Source organism: Galeopterus variegatus, unplaced genomic scaffold (assembly GCF_000696425.1).
Source record: "Galeopterus variegatus unplaced genomic scaffold, G_variegatus-3.0.2 Scaffold405, whole genome shotgun sequence".
NCBI classification, from domain to species: Eukaryota; Metazoa; Chordata; class Mammalia; order Dermoptera; family Cynocephalidae; genus Galeopterus; species Galeopterus variegatus.
Genome location: NW_007726516.1, coordinates 272,326 through 296,131, shown reverse-complemented (window position 1 = coordinate 296,131; position 23,806 = coordinate 272,326). Strand labels below are relative to the sequence as shown.

The following is a 23,806-nucleotide window of genomic DNA, read 5'->3' as shown; positions in this document are numbered from 1 at the left end:
TGTTAGTCACTTAGTAGCTATCTCTGTTATCAGATCAACTGTCGCTTTATTGGGGTGCTTGTGTTCAGGTGACCCTTATTTTACTTAATTGTTTTATTTGATTATCAGTTATTGTTGATTATCAGATATTGTTAATACAATATCAGTTATTGTATTACTGTGCCTAATTTATAAATTGAACTTTATCATAGGTACGTATGTACAGAAAAAAACAAAGCATATAAAGGGTTCAGTACTATCTGTGGTTTCAGGCATCCACTGGGGGTCTTGGAACCGATCCTCTGCGGATTAGAAGGGATTAGTATAACTGCATATATCATTTTATGAGTGTTCTATTATCTATGTAAAATTTTTCATTGTTAGATACTTAAATTGACCCAATCTCATTATTACAAATCCTACTATGATTAATATAGTTTTATCTAAACGTTTGTAGTCATTTCAAAAAGGGGTGAACAACTCTTGGTAAAAATGTGAGCAAAACAATATATTTCATTTATATGATATTACTGGAAAGTTCGGGTAATAAATACTGCAGTGCAATAATTACTTTGAGTTTATACATAAATGCAGTTAAGATCTAGGCTCAGATAACTATAAACAGTTTTTTCACCTACCTCAGTGTTCAGCAGGACCTTTGAAGCTCATGTGGGACAATTCCTTACTGAGTGAGACAATCTGGTAGACTGCAGATTGTCTGAATCCCAGGAAGGCCCCCATTATTGTGGCATCTGCAAATTCCCCAATGTCCTGCTCACTTGCAGAGTGGTTGGGCCTGCTTATGTGCAGTCAGTGGATCCAAGGGGAGTCTCGAGTCACTGAGCCCTTCCCACAGTGTGCAAATAGGTGATGCCAGGCCCAAAAGCGCAGAGTTGTATATACCTTTGTTTCCTGAGAACCCTGTGGATGGGTTTTCAGTATCCATATGGTTCTATCATCCAGCAGAAGACACCAAGGAACCATTTAGCTATGGAGAATCTGAATAAGGAGCAATATGGCTTTTGTCCCCACCCCAGAAATAATTGTAAAGGCCCCATCCTGGCCTTCATACCCTAGTGATTAGCAACCAGAAGGAATGCACAGCTATCTGCATGCTAGTAGCTTCTGCCAGTGTGTGTGCACAAGTATGTACATGGCAGGATGGGAGAATGGGGCTTTCCACCAGTTTGCCTTCTAGGTTGTAAGAAGCCACTCTCTATATTTTCACATTGGTTTTCCCCTGGGGGCCACTTGTATTGGATGTTGGTGACCATCTGGAAAATGTTTACATTTTAATTAAATTATCTAAGATAAGACAGTGCTTTGATTAGTCTTTCCTCATGTGAAAAGTGTTTTTCCCCCAAAGAAATGCTTAGTGATGGTCCAATCTCAGCATTTTTCATTTGTTTTTTGTTTTTCATATTTTGTTTTTTCTGAACATAAAACTGCCAAACTGTCAGTGTAGAGAGATAAGGTTCCTCACTGTGTCCTTAGCACCTGGGGCATTGAGTGTCAGATGCACAGGAGGCATAAAATACAGATTTGTTGGATATGAGTATGTGAGCCCCTCATGGAAATGTTCTTTCTAGATAGTCCTGGGGCCTCTTTTCTCCCCACCCTGGGTTGGTTCCCCTTTTCTCTTTCCAAGCTAGTTACCTCACTGTTTTCCAACTTAAGAAAGAGACCCTGTCCTATCTCTGACACTGGAAAATAGCTCTGCTTGAGAAAGAGAGTTGTTAAATGTGTTGACAAGTCCCCCCAGATTGTCTTTTTAAATGGCTGTCCTGTATCACCACGTGACAGGAGGAGCAAGAGCCTCCCCAGGTTTTTTGGAGGAACAAAGCCAGCACATTTCTGCTTTCCCTGCAACTCCCTGCCTAGAGCCAGGCATGTGGCAACATAATCACAACCCCAGGTTAAGTGAAGAATGAAACTAAACTTGGTGCTGGCAACTTTTAAAATTCATTTACAAATATTTTTTGGTGTACCTGTGATATGTCACATACTGTCCTGAGCAGTTGGGAGATAACAGTGAACAAGACATGTTCCCTGCATTCATGGAGCTGTCTCTCCAGTGGGAAGAGCAGGTTGTGCACAGAGGATGCATGGTATGCGTGGAGGTGGGGAGCATGCCGTGAGGAAAGTGTCCTTGGAAGAGGGAACAGCAAGCACAATTGTCCCAAGACAGACAGATGGAGGGAGAAGGGTAGGAGAGATCAGCAAAGGGGAGGCTAAGTAGGGCAGTATCAGATCCAGCAGGGCCTTGCTGGTCCTGGCAAGGACTGTAGACTTTACTTGTGTAAAATGGAAAGCCACTGAGGTTTCTGAGTCCATGCATTTCTTCTGAGCCCCCAATTTGAAGCTGTTATGTGTCTCTTGGCTGAAGGTTCACATATTGAACTAGGATTCTTAGCACTGAGACTCCAGGAAAGAAAAGCTACTGTAGGTCTTTAATCCCACTGGCCACAAACCCAAGAGTACCTAGTCAATACCCTGTTTTAAGAGATGGCTCCAAGCAGAATAAACTCTTCTTAAGAATTTATAGCTATGGCCCAGAGTCAGCTCTGGGCAGACCAAGACTTTCCCAGGACTGATACTGGTTGAGCATCTGTGAATTGTCAACCATGCATCCTGCCAGGGAAAAAGATGAGGGAGATGGGGTCCTTCCCATCAGGCCTAACTATCTACAGTCACCTTGTCCAATGTGGTAATGGCCCTGGAGCACTTGAAATGCCGCTATAGGAAAACGAACACCAGTTTCTGAAGACTTGGTGTGAAAAAAAGAATGAAAAATACCTAACAGTAAAGTCACCTTTCTCTTTTTACTCTTTTTAATGTGACTAGTAGAAAATACAGAATTGCACATGTGACTCAAATTCTATTTCTACTAGACAGTACTAATCTAGAAGGAGCATTGTTTTCTTTTGTTCCTTGGTTGGTTGGTTATTTGGAATTTTTATTTTTGCTTTTTTGTTGCCACTATTAGTGGGTCTCAGATTTTGAGAGTTTAATCCTTCTCTGGGAAGATCTATTTGTGTTATGAAGCATTATAGGGGAGCGCTCAGTCTCTATCCCATTTCATCCAAGAGCAAAAGAGATCATTTTGAGAAGAGGTAACTTCTGTAACTCCCAAGTCTGAGCATGTTTATAATAGAGGGAACAAACCTCTTTAACGGCCTCTAGTGGATGAAGAAGGGAATGAGCCACAAGTTTTTTTTTTTTTTTAAGCTTTTAGTTGTGGAAACATTTCAAATATATATGAAAAGTAGACAGAACGGTTTAACAAACTGCCATGTACTCCTCTCCCAGATTCAAGAATGACCATCTCATGACCAATTTTGTTTAATTTGTATTCCTATCCCCTTTCCCCCCTTTTCCATATTAAATTAAATTAATATTTTAAAGCAAACCCAGACATCATGTATCATTTCATCCACAAATATTACAGTACATATCTTTAAAAATTAAGGATTTTTTGTAAAATATAACGTAACTGCAATAACATTATCACACCTAAAAATTTGCAATAATATGTTAATATCATTAAATATCTGAAGGACATTCAGATTTTCAGTTGCCTTGTGTTTTTAGTTTATTTGAGTCATGATCCAACTAACGTTCAAATGTTGCATCTGATTGCTGTACCTCTTAAGTCTCAGGCTCCCACAAGCTCTTTTACTGCACTGGCTTCATTCTCAGCCTCCACATCTTTATAAAAGTGGCTATAATACAACCAGTCCCAGCGCCACACATCTTAGAATAAGTCTCACTGCATCTCCTTGGTTTAGAAGTAGTAAGATGTTCATTTCTGAACCAGTCACTGCAGCCAGGGAACCCCAATGCTCTAACTGGCCAGGGCTGATCACTTCCATTCCTTGATTCAGAGTAGAGTTACCCCAACTGAAGCCAGAAGATCAAAAAGTGGAAGATCATTGGATCTCTCTCTCCCAGAATCTGAGGCTATTATTGTAATTCAGGCGATGGTTGCTGGACAGCCCAAAGGCAACAAATGTATATACCCTGTTTATCCAGCACCAACACTTATATTTTTCTATACGTACAGTTTCTAAAAGTCCTCCACGTAATAAATTGCACTCATTTCCCACACCCCCAAAGAGAGACAGCTAATCCAGGTTCAACTCTAAGTCCAGACTCTTCGTTTGATCATTTACTCCTTGCTCCTGAGGTGGATCCCAATATATCAACAATGAAGTGACTGTCCTTCCTTCAGGTAAGAGAACATCACAGAATGTCTCTGGAGAGACAGTGGGAATCAGGCTTCTCCTGTGTTCCAAACCTGTCTCCTGATATGGTTCTTACCCTCCTGACCCTGCTCTATCTAATGTTAGCATAGCATAGAGAATTTGGGTTTTCCAGCCTACAAGGCTCCAGATTATTTGACTCTTAACCATCTTGGTTGCACATCACATTGGTTGCATCTATTAACAAAGCCATATTTTACCCTCTTTATTTCCAGTTAGTTTTCAGCCTAAGTTTATCTCTTTCCTGTAGATCTTAGTAAAGGACACAAGAAGTTGCCTACACACTCCAACATTCTAAGTTTTTTCTACTGAATCCTTTAATGGTGTTCCATCAGTAGGCCCATGGTCTTAGACCAAGGATTCAGTAGGTGGTAGCATAACTAGTAATTTTGCTGTCACGTAATAAGGACTGCCAACTTTCTAGCCCAGGAGAGCCTGCACAAGCCTTCCCCCAACCTTCAGTCAGACAGCTGCACATTTTAGGGTTAGTCACATTCAACACTCACCTCTAGTACCAATTCCAATATCACTTAAGATTCTTTGTATTGCTAGTGATAGAAAACCTCATCATACTAGCCTAAACAAAACTAGAGAATTTATTTACTATTGTAAATAAAAAGTCTAGAAAGAGGGCTAGCTTCAGAGATAGGTAGCTCAGCGAACATCAGTACTTGGTTTTTTTCCATCTCCCAATTCCACATTGTTGATCTTGGTTTCAGACCCATGTAGTCAGAGGATGAGTGCGGCAGATTGAGCCCCTATGTCCTCACAGAGCCTGTTCCAGCCTCGTCCCTCGAGCTCCTGCCTCTGACTCCAAGTTTCCTTGATTCTGATGGTGTCTCAGGCCATCAACAAAAAAGTCTCTAGGACCAAATGAATGCAAGGCTCTGATTAGCCAGCCCCACATGCTATTCCTGCATCTGGAATGGGTGTGAAGACCTCGATCCACATGGTCTGACAGTGAGGGAGAGATGTTTCTCTAAACAAAAGATAAAAAGGGCATCATTAAGTGATGAATGATTGCTGAGCTGCCAGAACACGATGAAATATATTGCAAAGTTTTCTCCAAGTAAGATTATACTGATTTATATTAACAGGGCATGGAATACTAAAAACTTTATTTTTAATTTCTCTGTTTTTGAGGTTATTTCTAAATGATTAGTGCTCTATGTAACTATACTGATAATTAGGGGCAAGGGGATTATTCCTGTATTTCTTCTCCTTTAAATTGCATAATTCCCATATCTTAACATTTTGAAAGTAGATTCCTGTTACAGTAGATGTATACATTTAATCTGTTAGTGTTTTTACCCCCTAAAAAGCTATAAGGGGGTGTTTTGCTGTTGAGGAAGGTGTTTTAGAATTGAGGAAATACAGTATTATAAGCATTTTTCCACTATCAAGGCACATACCACACTATAACAGGTAGTCATGGAAACATAACTTGAAGAATTATAAAAAACTAATGTCCTCATATTTTATACATGTTGCTGTTGCACTGATTCAGTCTGTGTTGATTTGGGGCCACTACAAGAGGATTGTTGGCTATGAATCTTTACTGTTTTTCCAAGACTGGTGAAAACTATTGTTTTATAATCTTCTGTCTGTTCTTGTTTTTATATTTCTGTATATTAATATGGAGGTTTCTTTACCTGACTGGTCCAAAAGACTATTGATTAATGTTTTACTCTGTCATTAAGCTCAGATTGATCTATGTATTAAATGGGGAAGATGTATACATTTAAAATTCTCTTTTAAGTCCAAATGGTCTTTATTTACTTCAGGTTCTCAATCTACTTATCTTGAGTCTTTGATTATAATAAAAGAGCTACAACAACACAAATACTACCTTCAGCTTCTCCCCTCCACACCTTCTCTCTATCCCTCTTCTCTGCCTCTTCTGGTGCTTATAGAAGGCAGTAGGGTGGGTGGAGTCACCCTCCTGAACCTAAAGCGAGGCTTAAGACAATAACGGCACTGGACATAGAGCGGGAGCTGGGCTTCTGGCACCAGCTCTGCTGCTGTCAGCTGTGTGTCATGGGCAGGTGGCTTAACCTCTCTGGACCCCCATTTCATCACCTGTCAATGATGGTGTGGACTTTGATCTCTGCTTCATAGCTGCTGGAAAAGTTGACACTGACCTGGGAAGAGCGCTTCAAAGGGGAAGAGAGGAAGCACTGTTACATCCAGCACCTGTGTGTCATCCATTGCAGAGGCGGCTTCCAAGGCCTCTGAGGTCAGCAGTGTGGAACTCTCCCCGCCAAATTTCCCTTTAACAGCTTTTCCCAAGAAGGCTTAAGTCTAGTCTTAGTAGTTGTTATTTACTGTTTCATGGGAAACAGTCTTAAACTCTTAAGGGAATGTTATGGTAGAATTGTGAGATACTGATTTTCTTTTTCACTCAACGAGCACTACTTATTGAGCACCTGCCAGGTATCAGATGCTGTATTAGATGCTGAGACGACAGCAGGAAAGTAGACAGACAGGATCCCTGTCTTCATGGAGCTTGAATTCTAGTAGGGAGAGACATAAAAATAAATAAACAATTAAATGAGAAAATGTCAGGTGGTGACGTGCTATTCATAAAAGAAAACGAGCAGAGATGGGACGTGAGTGAGGGCATTTTTGCTGACATCTGAAGAATAAGAAGGAACCAAGAGATAAGTGTATCAAGCAAGAGGGCTTGCAAGTATAAGGCCCCAGCGTGCAGATGAGCTGGGTGTGTTTAAGGAACAGAAAGGGCTGGAAGGTAACTTAACAGGAGGAGCATTATTTGAGATGAAGTCAGAGGGCTGGGGAGGGGCCAGATCTTGTGGGTCCTTGTAGGCCTACGCAGAGTTTGGACTTTTAAGTGAAATAAGAAACCACTGGAGGGTTTTAAGCAGGGCAGGAACATTGTCTGATTTATGTCCTATTTTGCATAGTAGACACCTATAAATGTGTCCGAAGTTGACCACATTTAAAAGTATGTATTAAAGATAGAATTGACCCATACTCTACACAGCTACTTCCTTGCATGTCTTGGGGATCCCAGCCTTCTGGGTGACATACTGCCTTCTAATTGAGCTTTTCCTAATGGATGGAAATAGCCGTGAATGGTGTGTGTGTGTGTGTGTGAGAGAGAGAGAGAGAGAGAGAGAGAGAAAGAGTGTGTGTGTGTGTGTGTGTGTGTGTGTGTTTTGGGTGCCTTACTTAGAGAACTTCAAAATAATTCTGTAAATATGTAGAGAAATCATCACACTTACCATGTTCTCTTTTTAGACCCAACTATAGTTAGACTTCCCCAACTATTCACTCAGGCATTTACTTGATAGTTGATCAAGTTTTCCGTTTTCCCAAGGGTTTGAAGAGGGGGAAGTGGATGCTAGCTGCAGGCCTCTACCTCTGTCTAGCCCCATCCCTGTTTGTATTTATTCATGTATTAAGTGTTCCCTGGATTCCAGGCCCTGCATTAGACAAGAAGAATGCAGTCTGCCTTCAAGTGGCTCCAGGCAAAGTAGGGGACTCAGTCACTAGTCCTTGGATACTCCACTTCCAGAAATTGTGCCCTGTCCCGGCGTTGTGAAACTGCTGGTACAATTAGAATCTTTCCTCAGAGAATTTTGAGTTTGAAAGAACCTTAGGCATAATCTATCCCAGTACTCCTCAGTAGGAGCACTTCTGGTATTTTGGGTGGGACTGTCCTAAGCACCATAGGATATTTCACATCCCTGGCCCTGCCCACTGAATCCTACAGGCCCCGCCTTCCACATTCCAATCCACTGTCCCCCACCCCCAGCTAAAAATGCTTTCATGCGTTTCCAACAGCTACCTGAGTTGAAAGCCTTTGGTCTAGTCCAGTCCTATTGTTTTATAGGTAAGAGAATGTTAGGCAACTCGTGGTCTTTTCTTGCCTCTTTTCTCTGAACCCAGCAGAATCAGGACCCAGTGTTCAAATTTTGTAATGTAGTTAGTTTCTGAGATATGCTTCTGTTTTTCATTCTTTTAACTGATATTGTTTTCTCAGAGTTACATAGTGTGTGTTGCAAATGTAAGTCTGAACCTTTCAGATGGGTTAAGAAAAAATTATGGACATTATAATTCAAGGTTTTGATACAGTGTTTTCTACATATATTCCTTTGCCATCAACCTCTTAGAGTCCCCTAATAATGAGAAATCTGACTTTTTTCCTCTGCCCTCATCATCTCTCTGCTTTTGTCAAGCATCTTCGGGGAGAGTCATTGTTACCCCATTAAGTGTGGGGGACAGAAACAGAACGTAGAAAACTGTGGATGTGCAGCTGACTTGAGCTGTATATCATTTATCCTGACTGGGCTCCAAAAGCACATTTCAAAACTCATTTGCCTTCCTCCACCTGACCTACTCTCTTCACCTGCATTTGTAACTTTCTCCCTACACACTTGAATGCTCTGTCTTTTTTCCTCTTCTTTTGCTTCTTTTCTGAATGCTCTGTAAATGAGAAGAATCACTTAACCTAATTATCAGTGTTGCTAAGAGCTTTTATTTCTGGAGTGACTCTTTTCCTTATTACTAGATGGAATAGTCAGTATTGAGAGCGATGCTTTCAAAGAGAATTTTCCTGAAGGAATCTCAGGTTCCATGAACAATTATTTCTGTGGAGGTGTCAGAATAAAGTTGGGCTGTTCACTGGCTGGAGGTGCTGGCCTCTTGCTGTCACTGTACCAAACAGCTATATTACACCTCATGGGAAGGAGAAACATTTCATTTTTTTAAATTTAGGTTTTTTTCCTTGCTTGCTTCTTAAGTAAAACGATCTAGTTTCTTTTTCTGCAGCAAAGGCGGAAGGAACAAACAACAAATTAATCAGACAGGAAGCGAATAACCACAGAAGGACGTCTGCCTCTGACTCAGTATGTCACATTTAACAGGAGGCCAGAGCTTGTCCAAAATGGCTGTCCAAAAACAGCCCCACGTTTGTGTTAGAAGATGATGGCTTTTTCAGGGATGTTTTCTTTCTTGGCTCACGTCTCGCTTGCTGTCTGTCTGCCTGTGTCCCTGACATGCCTTCCTACAGTACCCTTTAACGGTAAGAAAAATTATATTCAAACTAAATTTATTTCCTTTGTCTAAATAAATAAATTTATTTAGAAGAAAGAACTAAATGGCTTTTAATAGGCCATAGCGTGTTGAGATAAAGTTGTTGTTTTTTAGAAAACCATGTGATCTATTCCTGTTGCCCAAAATGTTAGTTTCACCATGATGGTGATGGTGGGTGATTCATAACTTGTGTTGTGAGCCAAAATTTAAGCAAGATTTTCAGTAGAATTTTCCCTGATCACTGGGCAAGTTCGTATCCACAGGAATTTCTTTGCTCATTGTCCCATCTATAACGGGGGCTTATGGCAGTAAACGTGTCCTTTTGGTGTATGGTATACAGTTGTCCACACAACTACCTTTGAATCCTGCGCTTGGCTAGCAACAGTAAGCGCTTTTAAAATAAAGGGAGCCATTGGGATCTTCAAATGAAAGGACCATGGAACTAAGCTGTTGCTCTTCTGTTGCTGGAAACATATTACTTAAGTTCAAATCCCAAACTAAACCATTTCTAAGCAGTCTTTTAGAAAGAAGACAACTTCTCTTTTAGAATAATTCTATTCTCACCATAATAGTGCAGTGCACAACTACTGTGGCAAATCAAATTGTATAGTATTTGTTATAACTATTTACACTTAATGTGACTAATATTTTGGCATAAAATATTGTCATTTTAAAATTTCAAGCCCTGTGCTTAGAGACCTACAGAGCAGGATTAAAGAAACTTTATATTAAAAAAAAATTTCTCTAGGATATGTATGGAAAAGCAACTTATGTTCCTCTTTTCCCTTGGAGAAATATAAAATAAAACTGTAAAAAATTAAGAGGGCACATACAATTTTAGTCCATAAGCACAAATTTTTTAAAATAATTAAATGGCCCCTAGGGTGACAATAGCTAATAATATTATATTGTATATTTTGAGATGGCCAGATGTTATAACCACAAAGAAATAATAACTGTTTAGGTAATAGATATGCTAACTATTCTGATTAGATCATTATATAGCATATATATGTATTGAAACAACAAACTGTACCCCATAAACATGTACAATGAAAAAATAATAATTAATGACAAAACCAGTGTACACAGTAGAAAGTGGAGAAGTAGTAAATGAAGAAAAGGCTACAGAAAGATTCTGATTAAGAAAAGTAGGACAGCTTTATAGAGACAAAGATAGGTGAAAAGCAGGGGACAGAGTAAGACAGGATAGTGAGAGAGGAAGATGAGAAGCTGGGAAAAGTTTTGAGGTCGATTAGTGTGGGAGCTATACCCTTACGATTCATTGGATCGCGGTTCTTAGAGTATTATGCATGAGCTTCATAAAGTTTTGTTGCTTCTGAAGTGAAGCATTATCTAGTCAGTACTCTTCTTTTTATAGGTCTAAAGAGGTTAAATAATTTACCTAAAATCACGGTCAGGTTTTCTAATGTGCTTTGAACAGTTTATTCCTGGGCTCATTGTTCATAGCTCTTCATCTACTCTAATTCTAAACTTTTAAGGGTTATACATACTCTGGATGAACTGCAGTATTTAGGGAACTCCATACAGTGAAAATTATTCCCTGAGATCCAGCAGCAATTTCATTCTGACCATTGATGAAATCACATTCTAGATCTGGCCTATAGGCTGGAAGTTCCCCAGCCTCTGCTAAAATGTAAAAGGAAGTGAGCTACCCAATGCCTGAACCCTTCAAGTTTTACGCCCTTTTGAAGTCTGTTTAACGTTTTATGAACCATCATTTACTTTGGAAATTCCTGGCTATTTAAATTGTGATGCATTTCTGCTTTAAGGGTCGACTCATTTTGTTTTTCCAAACTGTCATACCTGTACTTTAGTTGTAAGGAATATTTCCCCTGGGGTGTCATAAATACCTCTGTCTGTATTTTGCAACCTTCATTCCTGAAAATTAAAAGTGAAAAAAAAGTAGAATAAGGTATGGCTTACACAGTATGCTTTTCTGAGAAATGTAAAATGCACATTATACACATCTCCTTTCACCATTCGTTTGTAATACAGAGGTCTGCATGGCTGTACACAGGTGGGCGAAGGTTTAAGTCAGCTCATGGTTTCTCTTTCTCATGGTTAAATAGGGGGAAGATAATAACATTTATTGACCATATGTTAGGCTCTTTACTTTTGCTTATTTTATTTTTAAAACATAGCTAGTATTCAATAAGCGCTGCTTCATTTAACTCTTGAATAACCTTATTAAGTAGGTACTATTATCCTCATTTTATTGCTGAAACTGGGCTTAGAGAGGCTAAATATTGCTGAAACTGGACTTAGGTTGCCTTAGGCCACCTAACAACTAAGTATAGAGAAAGTTTTCTGAATTTCAAGAGCTTTTTTCACAAGTGTAGCTTGGAGGCAGCATGATAGATTGTACTGATAAACTTTATGATTTCTTAAAGTTCTTTTTCAGTCCTGGAAATCTGAGATTACAAATGCTTTTCTTTAAATGTCACAGCAGCAGTAATTATCTTTAAAATGAATAATCTCAAGTAAGATATTTTCCTAAATCTTTTGACTTTTTCAGAGGTAAATTTGGTGACACTTCTGCCTATGTTACAAGGCTATACTTTTCAGTAATAAAATGAATGCGAGGTATCAAGTGCATTGACTTATGTGCCGTGTGTGTGCATGTATGCGTGTGTGTGTATGTGTGTGTGTGCGTGCATGTGCATGTAGTGGGGAAGAGGGACAGATCTTAATCCTCAGGTAAAAACTAAATGTGGTGCTGATGATGTAGTGACATTTGAGCCCCCTAAAAGAGAGTATATATTTGGAAGGGATGGGAGGGAATGGGAGAAAAACCAATACTTTTTAGTTACGTGAATAAAGTAAGGAAGGGCTTCCTTCCCCTCAGTTAAATGATGACAGGTAGGTGGGTCATTCAGGTAACCTTCATTTTCTCACTCTCAAAGTGGTCTTGAATGTCTGTGAATTTGTACTAATTTTTAAATTAAATATGTATGATATTAATGAAGAAATAATTTTACTTCATAGCAACCTTTATTTCCCCAACAGTTATTCATACAGTAAAATTCTGAGTTTATGTCCAAGCTCTTAGCCAATCTTAATGACATTATAGGTGCTTCAAAATGTCTTCCAACCCCCCCCCCAAATAAATCAACTCTTCATCTAAAAGAACTCTAAAAGAAGCATTTCTAGCCTAGCCGAGGACCCTCTAAGTACAGCAGAGACATAAACCTGTACCACTGAGAAGACAACCTAAGCAGAAGTCACTTAAGCTATTTTAAATGATGATCAACTGAGAACATGAGGGAGTCCATGCACAGCAAGTGTGTGGTCCACATTCAGCTCAGATGGAAAATCACAGTCATAAATAACTAACTGGGTGAGGCTGTCATTCTGCTTGTAAAGGAAGGCTTGTTTCTCTTCTCTGCTTTTTGTTTCCTCTTGGGTCCCTCCACCTTTTCTGTTTTCCTTCTTGCGTTGATTGCCTCATTGCTCTGGGCGAGGACCTTCCGCCTGAGGAGAGGAAGAGTAACAGTAATAGAAACAAACCTCTCTGCAAAGGTTTTAAAAGTTTCTAAAATGGCCAAATGGCATACTTGGGATGGGGGAGGGGAAGATGTCACAGAGTGATTCGCATGATAAAATAGAAACTACAGGCAACTGCAGCTGTGAAAAGATTGTGTCAAACAGGATGACTGTGGTTTACTGTGAGCATCAATTTTCCTGTTGAGCATTTTTACAGGAAGTTGAAGAACAAAGCCAAATTCATCTTAATTAGTTGTAATGGTTTTCAGATCTTAAATACATCCAACTAAGTTTGTATCATGGAGGAGTCTCTAAAGAATGGAATCAAGAATGATTACGAGGGCCGGCCTGGTGGCACACTGCTATAGTGCGCCGCTTGGGAAGTGCGGTGGCGCTCCCGCCGAGGGTTCGGATCCCACATGCAGACCGGCCGCTCACTGGCTGAGCGAGGTGCGGGAGCAACACCGAGGGTTGCGATCCCGTAGCCGGTCCCAGTCCGGTACGGGCGCGACACTGAGGGTTGCGATCCGTTGCCGGGCACAAAAAAAGACAAAAAGGAAAAAAAAAAAAAAAAGAATGATTATGAGTAGAAATCCCAAAACTATGTGCTTTTTAGCAGCAGTTTGAGTTTGCTAAGTGATTTCATTTTTCCAGTGTCCCTTGGATTGGATTAATTCACTTTGTTAATGAATGCCCTTGCAATTACTTTTTTATGGGTGTAATAACTCAATATGAATTTAAGAGCCTTTTCTTATTAAAACACTTGAGTTACACATATTATAAATTTCCTTCTGTCAATATTTTTTGGTCAAACAATTGTGTATGTACGTATGTGATGGAGAGAGGTGAGTGAGAGTGTATGTGTGTATTTATATTGGAAGGATATGTGTTAAACTAAGAGTTATCTCTGCGTATTGTTTACCCCCAACCCTTTTTTATCTAAAATTTAATTGCTATGGAATGCTTTCTTCAGTGGTTAAATACTAATTTAGTGTGTTATTTTCATCTTTGTGTATTTTTGTGTTGTGTGTTCTCTGAAGTGCTCCTTTTGGAAACGGGACAAAAATCTCAAAAAAAAAAAAATCTAACCTGAAGAAGGCAAGAGCACATGAGAAATACATACATGAAAATGAGTTAAGAACATTATATATCAAGTAAAATATAAACGAATGGAATAAACATAATAAAATGAATAGAAAATAATGAGGGCAAGAAAGTAGTTGGACCTTTGGATCTGTCCAATTGTATTATTTCTATGACTATTGATTCAATCTTCTGAAAAAAAAAAGTTTACTTTTTCCTCATTCATTTTAGGTAGGATAGTACGTAAGGGTGACTTTAGGCAAGATTTGTAGAGCAAAATGCTTTATATTTTTTGCACAGTCCAAAATACAAACAGTGATAAAACATAACTGGATAGAGCTGCTGCTTATCTTCTCTAACAGAACCCCGTCCCCCACTCAGGGTTAGAGACCAGCCTTCTGAGGATTGTCAGCTGTGTTCCTGGGGGGACTGTTGGAAATCTCTCTCCTCCTCATGTCATTCTGTAGTGTGGGCCTCACACAGTGCGGTCTACGATGAATTCTGAGTTGACTACAAGAAACTAAGAAACAGTTTATTTACGTAACTGGCCCATTTTCTTTATCCTAAGCAGATTGATCATTTTACATCCAGGGATAATTCTGCTTGCCTAGATGAGCACATTGAAGAAGAAACCATGAGTTCCCTGGGGCATGTCTGGACTGAACTGTGGGCTGTGGTTGAGCCTCTAGTTGGCCATGCCATTAGGGAGAATATGTCCCCTGTAGAGGGGGGGAGTGGGTTCAGTAATTCTCTTTCTCACAAGGTGTCCCTTGTAGCCAACATTACATATTTAGCAAAGGGGTCCAGGCCACAAAATGTCCTAGTTGGTCTAGGATCAGTGGGTGATGTTGTCTAATGTGAATGTCAAACCATGATGTTGATGTAATAGCATAAAACCAACACCACCAACCATTTCACTCACAGAAGTAGGAAATTCCACAATTTCTAAATACTGATGTATATTGGTGGGGGGAGGAGGGGTGTATGTGTGTAAGCAATAAAAAAGAACCAGTTACTGGATTTTTAAGTCGTTTATGCAAAATATTCTGCCCTGTTCTCTCAACTCTTAAGCCAATTCCTTTATAAAAAGTTTATTGGTAGATTCCTCCCCTCGCCTCCACTGTTTTCCTTCTAAAATTTGATGAGTCTGAATGATTCCTTCGGTTATTAAATAAAGCTTTGGCAATCACTAATATACTGTAGGGTTCAAGCTGATTTTTTAATTTCTTTAACATATGACAGTCCAGAAATATCTTGGGTGAGAAATGAATTGGTGGGTATTTTACTCAAAAGTCATTATCTTATTGTTTCCACAATGGATAATAGACAAGTGTTGTTAAAACTGTGTGTATTAGTTTGCTAAGACTGCCCTAACAAAATACCACAGACTGGGTGGATCGAATAACCGAAGTTATTCTGTTATGGGGGCTAGAAATCCAAGATCAAGGGTGTCAGCAGGTTTGGTTTCTCCTGAGGCCTCTCTCCTTGGCTTGCGGATGTCTGCCTTCTCACATGTGGTCTTTCTGGTGCATGCATATCCGTAGTGTCTCTTCCTCTTCTTATAAGGACATTGATCATATTGCATTAAGTGACCTCATTTTTATTTAATCACCTTTTTAAAGACCCTGTCTCCAAATACAGTCACATTCTGAGGTCATGAGGGTTAGGGCTTTGACATAGGAATTTGGGGGGGACACAATTCCGTTTATAACACTGCATGTTTTTCCATCCCTGGGGTTTCTTTGTGCATGTACAACAGTTGAACATTTTAGAAAGTCTTGCTTTTCTCTCTATGATGAAAGTTGTTTAAACATTGAAATTATTCTCAAAATTAAGTTAACTTCAAAAGTGTGTATTCTTAAAAGTTCAGTGCCTGGGGTGGGGGTCAGGTGGGAGGCAGGACACAGCACACAACCAATTCTGATGCAGGAAATGACAGGCTGCACCTCAGGAACCGCTGCCCAAGTCCTTTCACTCGTTCTAGGACCCCTTCTAGGCCCAGGGCAGAGCTGCCTTTCTTGTGATGGCTCTGGAGGGAAGAACCAGATACAGCGAGGCCGAGTTGTCAGACTGCCTCATTTCCACCTCCCGCCCCATGCAGCTCTACCCACAGCCATTCTGGACAAAGCCGGGGCCCCTCGGCTCAGCCCCCAGCTCCATCTCTCTGCCAGGCGCTCAGCAGCTTGCATACTGGCAGGGCCCCTCCTCACCTCAAGGAGGACAGATCCTAGACACATCCACTGATGGCTTCTCTTCTAAGCCTCGCTGAAAGCTTGACATGCCATTTCATTGACTCTTCCCAGCAGCTCCTCATTCACCGGTGGGAAAGAGAGGTGCAGAGGAGTTAAATTCTCATCCTAGGTGGCAGAGCAAGGATGCAGAACCAAATCTACGTGTCACAGGTTTCGTGTCCTCACTGTTCATTCCTTAATAAAGCCCAGAGGACTCCTTCTGTGACTGTTTTTAAATGCATAAAATAAAATACGGAGGATCGCAAAGGAAACTAATTATATTGATATATGTACTTCTTTATTAATAGTTTAAGCAACAAGATCTAGCTTTGCCAGAATTTCAAAGGAGGTCTGCAACAATTGTAATATGATGTGAGAATGTCATGAGAAAAACTATTGGTGAAAGAATCTCAGATACTGTGGCTTGTGGCCCACTTCATAATTGAAGAAAATGCTAAATTTCAGTTGGAACTTAGTGAAAATACATATGTACTTTTTTTCATCCGCGTTAAGAAACCCCTGACTTCTATTGCAGGCCCTGCATGTGTGAGCATCCGGGCAGGAATGCCTGGTCTGTTAAGCTCTGGCTCTCTTCAGCAAGGCCCCACTCAGAGTCTGATGTGGGCTCTTAGCTCCATGAGAGGAGGGGAGCCCCTACTCTCCCAAGGCCTTGGGGTTCTACTTCTCTGGGGAAGTGGGAGGATGTGGGAAAGCAAGTTCCCTCTGAAATAGGGCGGATTAGCCATGATTGTATATTGATTAGTGCTCTGCATTGTGAAATAGGGCTGATATTTTGTCCAGACCTCACAACACACTAGGGGTGATGCTGAGAGCTGTTCTGATGGCAAGCACTGGACTCGTTGGTGTGATACCTGGTTCTTTCACTCCACACATATTTAGTGAGAAGTCTGCTTTGTGCCCGGTACTGGGGATGCCTGGTAGAGTCCACTCCCTGTTGGGAAGACAGCCAAGAAGTGGGCCTGGCTGTAGGCCAGCATGGGGACATGAGATTGGCCTTCTTTGAGCAATGTGGTGAGTGAGGTGGCAGGATTAGAGTTTGGAGTTTCCTAACAACTTCCCTTAAGGCCCCAGCCTGGAGAAGCCTGGTCCATGCCCAGCAGCTGTTCGACTAGAAAGGAGTTCAGGACAGCCTCTGTGATCCCCTTTCAGCACAGAGGTGGGAATGGAAATAGTTAATCTGCAGGAGACTGAGAGATGAGTGCAGAGAAAGTGGCAACAGACAACTGTCTGTCCATCCACAGAAGTGGAAGAAAGAGTACTTAGTTCCCCTCACCCTCAGAAAAGTGAGAGCACTCACCCGCAGATCCTCTCCCACTGTTTATCTAAGGTGGCCAGGAGGGGGAGGCCGCCCTTCTTGCAAGACCCTAAAGCCTGTAATAGCTTCTTGCTCCCTGAACCTTGGTTTTGCCTGCTCATTTCTGAAATCTGGCCGTGGCTTCCACCCTGGCCCAGCCACAACCGTTGCTATTTCTTCCACACTGGCCACAAAGTATGGACCACAAAGTTAGCACAGTCCCCCCTGGAGTTGAGGTCAGAGGTTCATTTAAAGTCAGTTAATGCACAGACAGTACTAAGACAGCAACAACAGAGAATCGTAAAACAATAGAGGAAGACTTTCAGGGTGGCAGTCCTCCGAAAGGGTCCACACTCCACAGTTTGGCCCCTAAGCTGTGCAGGACAGAAGGTCATTGTGACCTCTGGAACCAGAGACTGACACATGAGAACCAAACCCGTAAGAGGGTCCTGTCAGTTGACTGGAATCCATTTCTTCCTAGGTATTAGGGTAACAGGATGACAGGAAGTTAGTTGGTGAACATGGAAAAAGGCAAAATAAAGTCCTGAGGGACATTTCATCCACCAAGCACATGAAACTGTTCCATGAAGCCCATCCTTGGGCTGACTGGGCAGACCAGGCTACCCCCTTCCTTGCTAACCCCCGTTCCACCATTGATTTGGCTTCAGCATCTTTCACAATTAGTTGGGCCTGAGTTCAGTTTCAGACCCCTGTCCTTCCTCCTGGTCCTAGGAGACCCTGAGGCCTCTGAACGTGCCTTCTGTAGCTGGAGAACCTCCTCTATAGCAGGCCTTTTAATATAGGCATCCACCTGCCAACCAGCAGTGCCCACTGGACCCATGGGTAACTAATTGGGGTCTTGTAGAACAGACCAACTTAAAGAATCCTTGTCTGAGATAGTCTCTTCTCAAAGAACAGATTCCAACAGGTGAGTTTTAGCATGAATTCACCTGCCTAAAAATGTTTTATTAGATCATTAAAAGGGCCAGGGAGTGAGGCAGTATAATCCAATGGAAGAGCAAGGACCAATGCACACGATTTAAATGAATTGCCATGGGGCTTTGTAGTGAGTGACTTAATTTCTCTGAGTCTCAGTGTCTTCATCTACAGGATGAGCGCAGTCATGCTGGCTTGCAGTGTCCTCACAGGAACCAGAGACAGTGCAAGCCGAGCGCCCTGGGTCCAGCTGATCCTCAGGAAACAACTGCTGTTGCTGCTGTGAAGTTTTTAAAATTTCCTTTTCTAGAGAGCCTCCTTGAATAGAACTGTTCCAGACTGTCTTAATTCTTGTTTTCCAGCAGCTGTGACAAGTCCAGCAATGTTCTGTTAGCCTTTCCATTCCATTACTGTTCACAGAAAGCAAGCCGTCTAGCATTATTTTAATAGAAAGTTTTTACTTCAAGGTATAAGTTTTCCACATTAGCTTTTACTGGTTGAACTAAATTAATATTTTAAGTCCTAAGAAATTGTTTTCTGCAGTTAAGAGACTATGAAGAATAGGAGGAAAATAATTCTGCTGTTTGAAATTTGAGATGCGTGTTCCATGGAAATAATGCTATTCAGGTGGCCAGTGTCCCAGACTGCCCACTGGTTTAAGGCTCAAACTCTACAACAGAGCTCCTCAAATTTTGGTATATATGAATCACCTAGGGATCTTGTTTAGATGCTGAAACTATTTCAGTGGGGTGCCAGCAGGGCCGAGAGTGGATGTATCTCACAGCTCCTAGGTGGTGCCCATGCTGCTGGGCCAGGACCACAGTTTGAGTAGCAAGGACAGGGTGGGGAAAGCTGGCATGACTTAGGGCTGAGAACAGTGGGGAGGGTTGGCCTGGATGAGGGTTTCTGATGAGGCTCAGAGACAGGGCTCTGAGAACTGGGGGAGCAGGAAAGGGCTCGTGGCTGGTGTAACTCCTCAGGCATTTCCTTGCCGTCACCTGGTGTTTGCCAGGCTGTCACCTCCGCTGCTGCTGACCCCACTCTCCCACCAGTTTTCCCTAAACTCTCCCACCCAATGTGGCCATCCCTGTGTTCCTAGAGCAAGCACACTACCAGGAAGGTTCTTCCACTGGAAGTGCATTCCTGGTAAGCAGCCTGGGAGCCATAGGTCTGCCTCCCTGTCCTGCCTCCTCTTTGCCTTCACTCAGGTCCTGTGAAGAAATGCTGGGTAGCACAGACAGGAATGGCTGGTCTGTGAGTTCACCATAGAGAAGGATTCACGACCCCCATCTCACCTGCCTCCTCTTCCCTTCCCATCCTACCTTCTCCCCGGCTCGTGTCCCTGGAGGACTGTGACAACTTCGAGGGCAGGACAAGAAATAGATTTGTCTTTGTATTTCTATGGTGCGTACCCAGACTCAGGCCAATGAAAGCCAGTGGGGCACGGGCAGGAGAGCAGGAAAGGATTGTGTCATGGAAGTGAGGGGGAAGACGAGCCACTCGAAGTAAACTTGCTTTCCTCACACTTGGCGGGGATATCGAAGTTCCGTGAAAAGCTTCCTGCTCATTCAGGCCTTGGCGCAGGGTCCATTTGTCCCGCTGTGGCCTGTGGTGGTGGGTGGTGGATTGAGCAGCACCAGGCACTGGGTTGGCCTCCATCTTTGAAGATACTTGAAAGCAGCTTGGCTAGGAAGCCCCCCACTCCACCCCAGGGTCCTTCCAGAACAGTAACATCTTAGCAATGAGGCAAATGTCATCCCACCTCTTTTAAAGGTCAACCCATGAGAAGCTGCACTTCAGTGGGAAAGGGGAGGAAGGTAGGACAGAGTATTATGGAGAAGTCTGATTCATGACTGTGTTTTGTTTTACAGATTTATCAGCAAGACTGTTGAAAGTGTAATTGTCCAAGATGCCTGTCCCTCCCCCTCCAGCGCCCCCACCGCCACCCACATTTGCGCTGGTGAGTGTCTCCTCCCCATCCATTTTCTATGCAGAAAGCAAGCCAGGTGGAGACAAAACCTGGCTCATGTGTATTTGTTTTAAATGTATTTGCATTGTGGCTTAAATGTGATACGGCAGGCTTTCCCAGTGCCCAGAGATCTAGCGAATCCAAACAACACAGAGAGTTTTGTTTTTTTAAGGTCTCATGCGATGCATAGTACAAGCATAGAATGTGGATTATTATACTAAGTTTCTTCTGCACATCCACCATGGGAAATGTTCTGGCCCGAGACAGGGGTTCACGGGAGCAGCTGAGACCAGCATGCACTGATTCCGTCCAAGTGAACTCGACGTCTAGCCTTTCACTTCTGGGCGGGACAATCCAGAAACCCGGGTGTCTGTCATCTGAAATGCATCTGTTGAGGTGTCCTCCTTTCTCCTTTCTTTTTCTCTGCCTTTCCCCCTCTTTCCTCTCACTCTCTGTTTTTGACAAAGACTGTTTCCCCACCAACCACTTCTCCCACACACTCTCACATCCCCCCTTAAATCTCTCCTTTCACTTAGATGCCTATTTTCCAAAGGAATCTCCTCACTGGACTCATCCTGGTCACTTGCTTGGCCTGTCCTGGGAGGTTGGTGCACAGTCTTCCAGGGAGCCGGCCACCCTGCACATGCTGATGTGGAAAGGCTCCAAGACAGGCTTATTACAAAGACCTCCCCAACATGTGAGGCCCTCACTGCTAGGGAGCCTTGGACTGATGGTTCATTTTTCACATGGGGATACTGAGGCTCAGAGAGGAAAAGTCTCTTGCCCCAGGTTTGCATGCAACACATTTATGTAATTCATCTGAGGTTGGAACCTGATTGGGAAGAAGTGACATATTCAAAGTAGCAACTGCTTGTTAGAGTCCCCAGGGAGATAGGAACAGAAACTGAGAGTAAATTTAGAAGCACTTATAGCAATTTGACAGTAGTGTTATGTCTGTTTATAAGCCTGGATTATGTATGCCTTTTTTTCTTAACTAATTCATTTTTCTAATAATTCATTGCTATTTTTTAAAAACTAGTCCTTTGCCTGCATAAGTTTGAGAAGCTCTAATCTGATTAACAAGCAGGGTTGGTTTCTCTATATTTCCTCAAAAATGTGGGTTTGTATACCATTGCTGGGTAGTGCATGGATTAATTTTTTTTAATTTTAATGCTCATGGTTTATTTTAATGTGTGTTCTAAAAATTATAGCTAGCACATCAAACCCAAGGTTTAATAGTGAGTTAATTCAAAATAAAATGTTCATTGAAAAACAGAACAGTAAATAATATAGTGAATGACTTAAGGAAAAATATCAAATAAAGAATAACGCAGGTGGTATGAGAAGATAACAAAAATCCTGAACGTTGTACCAGAATGATTGAAGTTTGGGAAACCCTTGTTTATCCTATCAACTCATTTCTTTCCATTATTCCATTATTATTTAACTCAAAGCAGGATCCTGGAGAAAAGGGTATAGAGATGAGAAAAGGGAAAGGTGGGCATCACAGGACCCTGCCCTTGTGGAACAACACATTTAAGGGCCGTGGACTGCCACGTGAAAGAAGTTAGCTCCCAAGGAGGTCAGGTGTCAAAATAAATTTTGAGGCAGAACAGGAGTTCACTGAAGGTTGCCGACCCAAAACTGTTAAGAGATCCAGTGTGGACATATCACTTAACCTCTTTAGGCCTCAGGTCTTCTTTGTCCTTAAAATGAAGACAGTAGGTAATTTTAAAAGCTCTCTCCAAGATGTCCAAGAATGTTGTTAGGTTGAATAAACAAGTTTCAGAGCAATAGAGGATAATTCCATTAGCAAAAGTAAACTGTATATGCAAAGAGCTTTTCTGGAAGGGCAGCCAAGAAGCTTTTAACAGTCTGTCTTCAGGAGAGTGTTGGGGGCTGCTGGGGAAGGGGCATCTTAGAGCCCATTCTTACCCTCCTGTCAGATCCTAGGAAGGCTCTGGAGTCACACTGCCGGGGTTTGAATCACAGCTCCTCCTCTTACCAACTGGGTGACTGTGGAAAATGATATAACTTCCCTATGCCTCAGTTTCCTTGTCTGTAAAATGGAAATAATAACTCCAGGGTTGATGAGGACTAAATGAATTAATACACATGAAGTGCTGAAAACAGTGCCTAGCCCAGAGTAAAAGCTATGTACGTGTTAACTGTTATCATAAGCAAATAATACTTTATAATATAATTATTTCAAGGTGCTTCCAACTTAACGTACAGTAATTCTGTTTAGCCTACTTGAGGGTTTTCTGAGGTCTCCCTCTGCCTCTAACTCTGATAATAAAAGGCCGTACACTTCCCCAGCCTTACCTCCTGTGGCCCTGACTGGCACGTCTGAAATCACGTCCCCTTTCTGGGCCAGCCCAGGAGGACTGTCAGGTCTGCTAGAAAGCCCTCTGGGTTGGGGCACCCAGACTCTCTTTGGGACCAGTTAAAACCAAGCCACTTTCCAAGCGTGACAGACACAGACAGGTGCCTACTTCCAAGTCCATATGCTGGACTCTTAGTGTCCCCACTCCCCAAAATAACCCTGAAGGAATGAGATTCCAATTTCAAAGGAAGGATCTTTCCCAGGAATTCTGGAAATATAAGAAAATGCCCCCAGGTTTTAAAGCAGTGCTCTTGTCCTCTCTGCAGTTTCTGAGAGCTAAGCTTTCAAATGGATTAAACATCAGAAACACCTTGGACCAAAGGTCATGAGGGAACTTTTTGGGGTAATGCAGATGTTTTCTGTCTTGATTGTGGAGGTGGCTACACAGCTGTATATGCTTGTCAGACTTATAGAACTGTGCACTAAAAGGATGATTTCACTATATGTATATCATACCTCAATACCTCTGACTTAAATTTTTTTTTTTCCTTTAAATTTTTATTTTGTCGATATACAATGAGGTTGATTATTATGGCCCATTACCAAAACCTCCCTCCTCCTCCCTTTCCCCCCTCCCACCCAACAATGTCCTTTCTGTTTGCTTGTTGTAACAACTTCAAAGGATTGTAGTTGTTATATCTTCTCCCCCCCCCAGTTATTTTGTGTGTGTGTGAGTGAATTTATTTATTTATTTTTAGCTCCCACCAATAAGTGAGAACATGTGGTATTTCTTTCTGTGCCTGACTTGTTTCACTTAATATAATTCTCTCAAGGTCCATCCATGTTGTTGCAAATGGCAGTATTTCATTCGTTTTTATAGCTGAGTAGTATTCCATTGTGTAGATATACCACATTTTCCGTAGCCACTCATCCGATGATGGACATTTGGGCTGATTCCAGCTCTTGGCTATTGTGAAGAGTGCTGCAATGAACATTGGGAAACAAGTAAACCTTCGACTTGATGATTTCCATTCCTTTGGATATATTCCCAGCAGTGGGATAGCTGCGTCGTATGGTAGATCTATCTTCAGCTGTTTAAGGAACCTCCAAACCATTTAATGCAATCCCCATTAAAATTCC

The 23,806-nt window shown here is 41.8% G+C and overlaps 1 protein-coding gene across 1 annotated transcript in view; it reads left to right on the top strand.

Moving 5' to 3' along the window:
- Positions 1-23,806, top strand: part of WIPF1 (WAS/WASL interacting protein family, member 1) — a 101,073-nt gene that overhangs the window by 52,864 nt on the left and 24,403 nt on the right. Inside the window, exon 2 of the mRNA XM_008568389.1 lies at positions 20,243-20,331. Within this exon, the coding sequence (XP_008566611.1) occupies positions 20,281-20,331 (51 nt within the window). The 5' untranslated portion in view covers positions 20,243-20,280. The remainder of the gene's footprint in view (positions 1-20,242; positions 20,332-23,806) is intronic.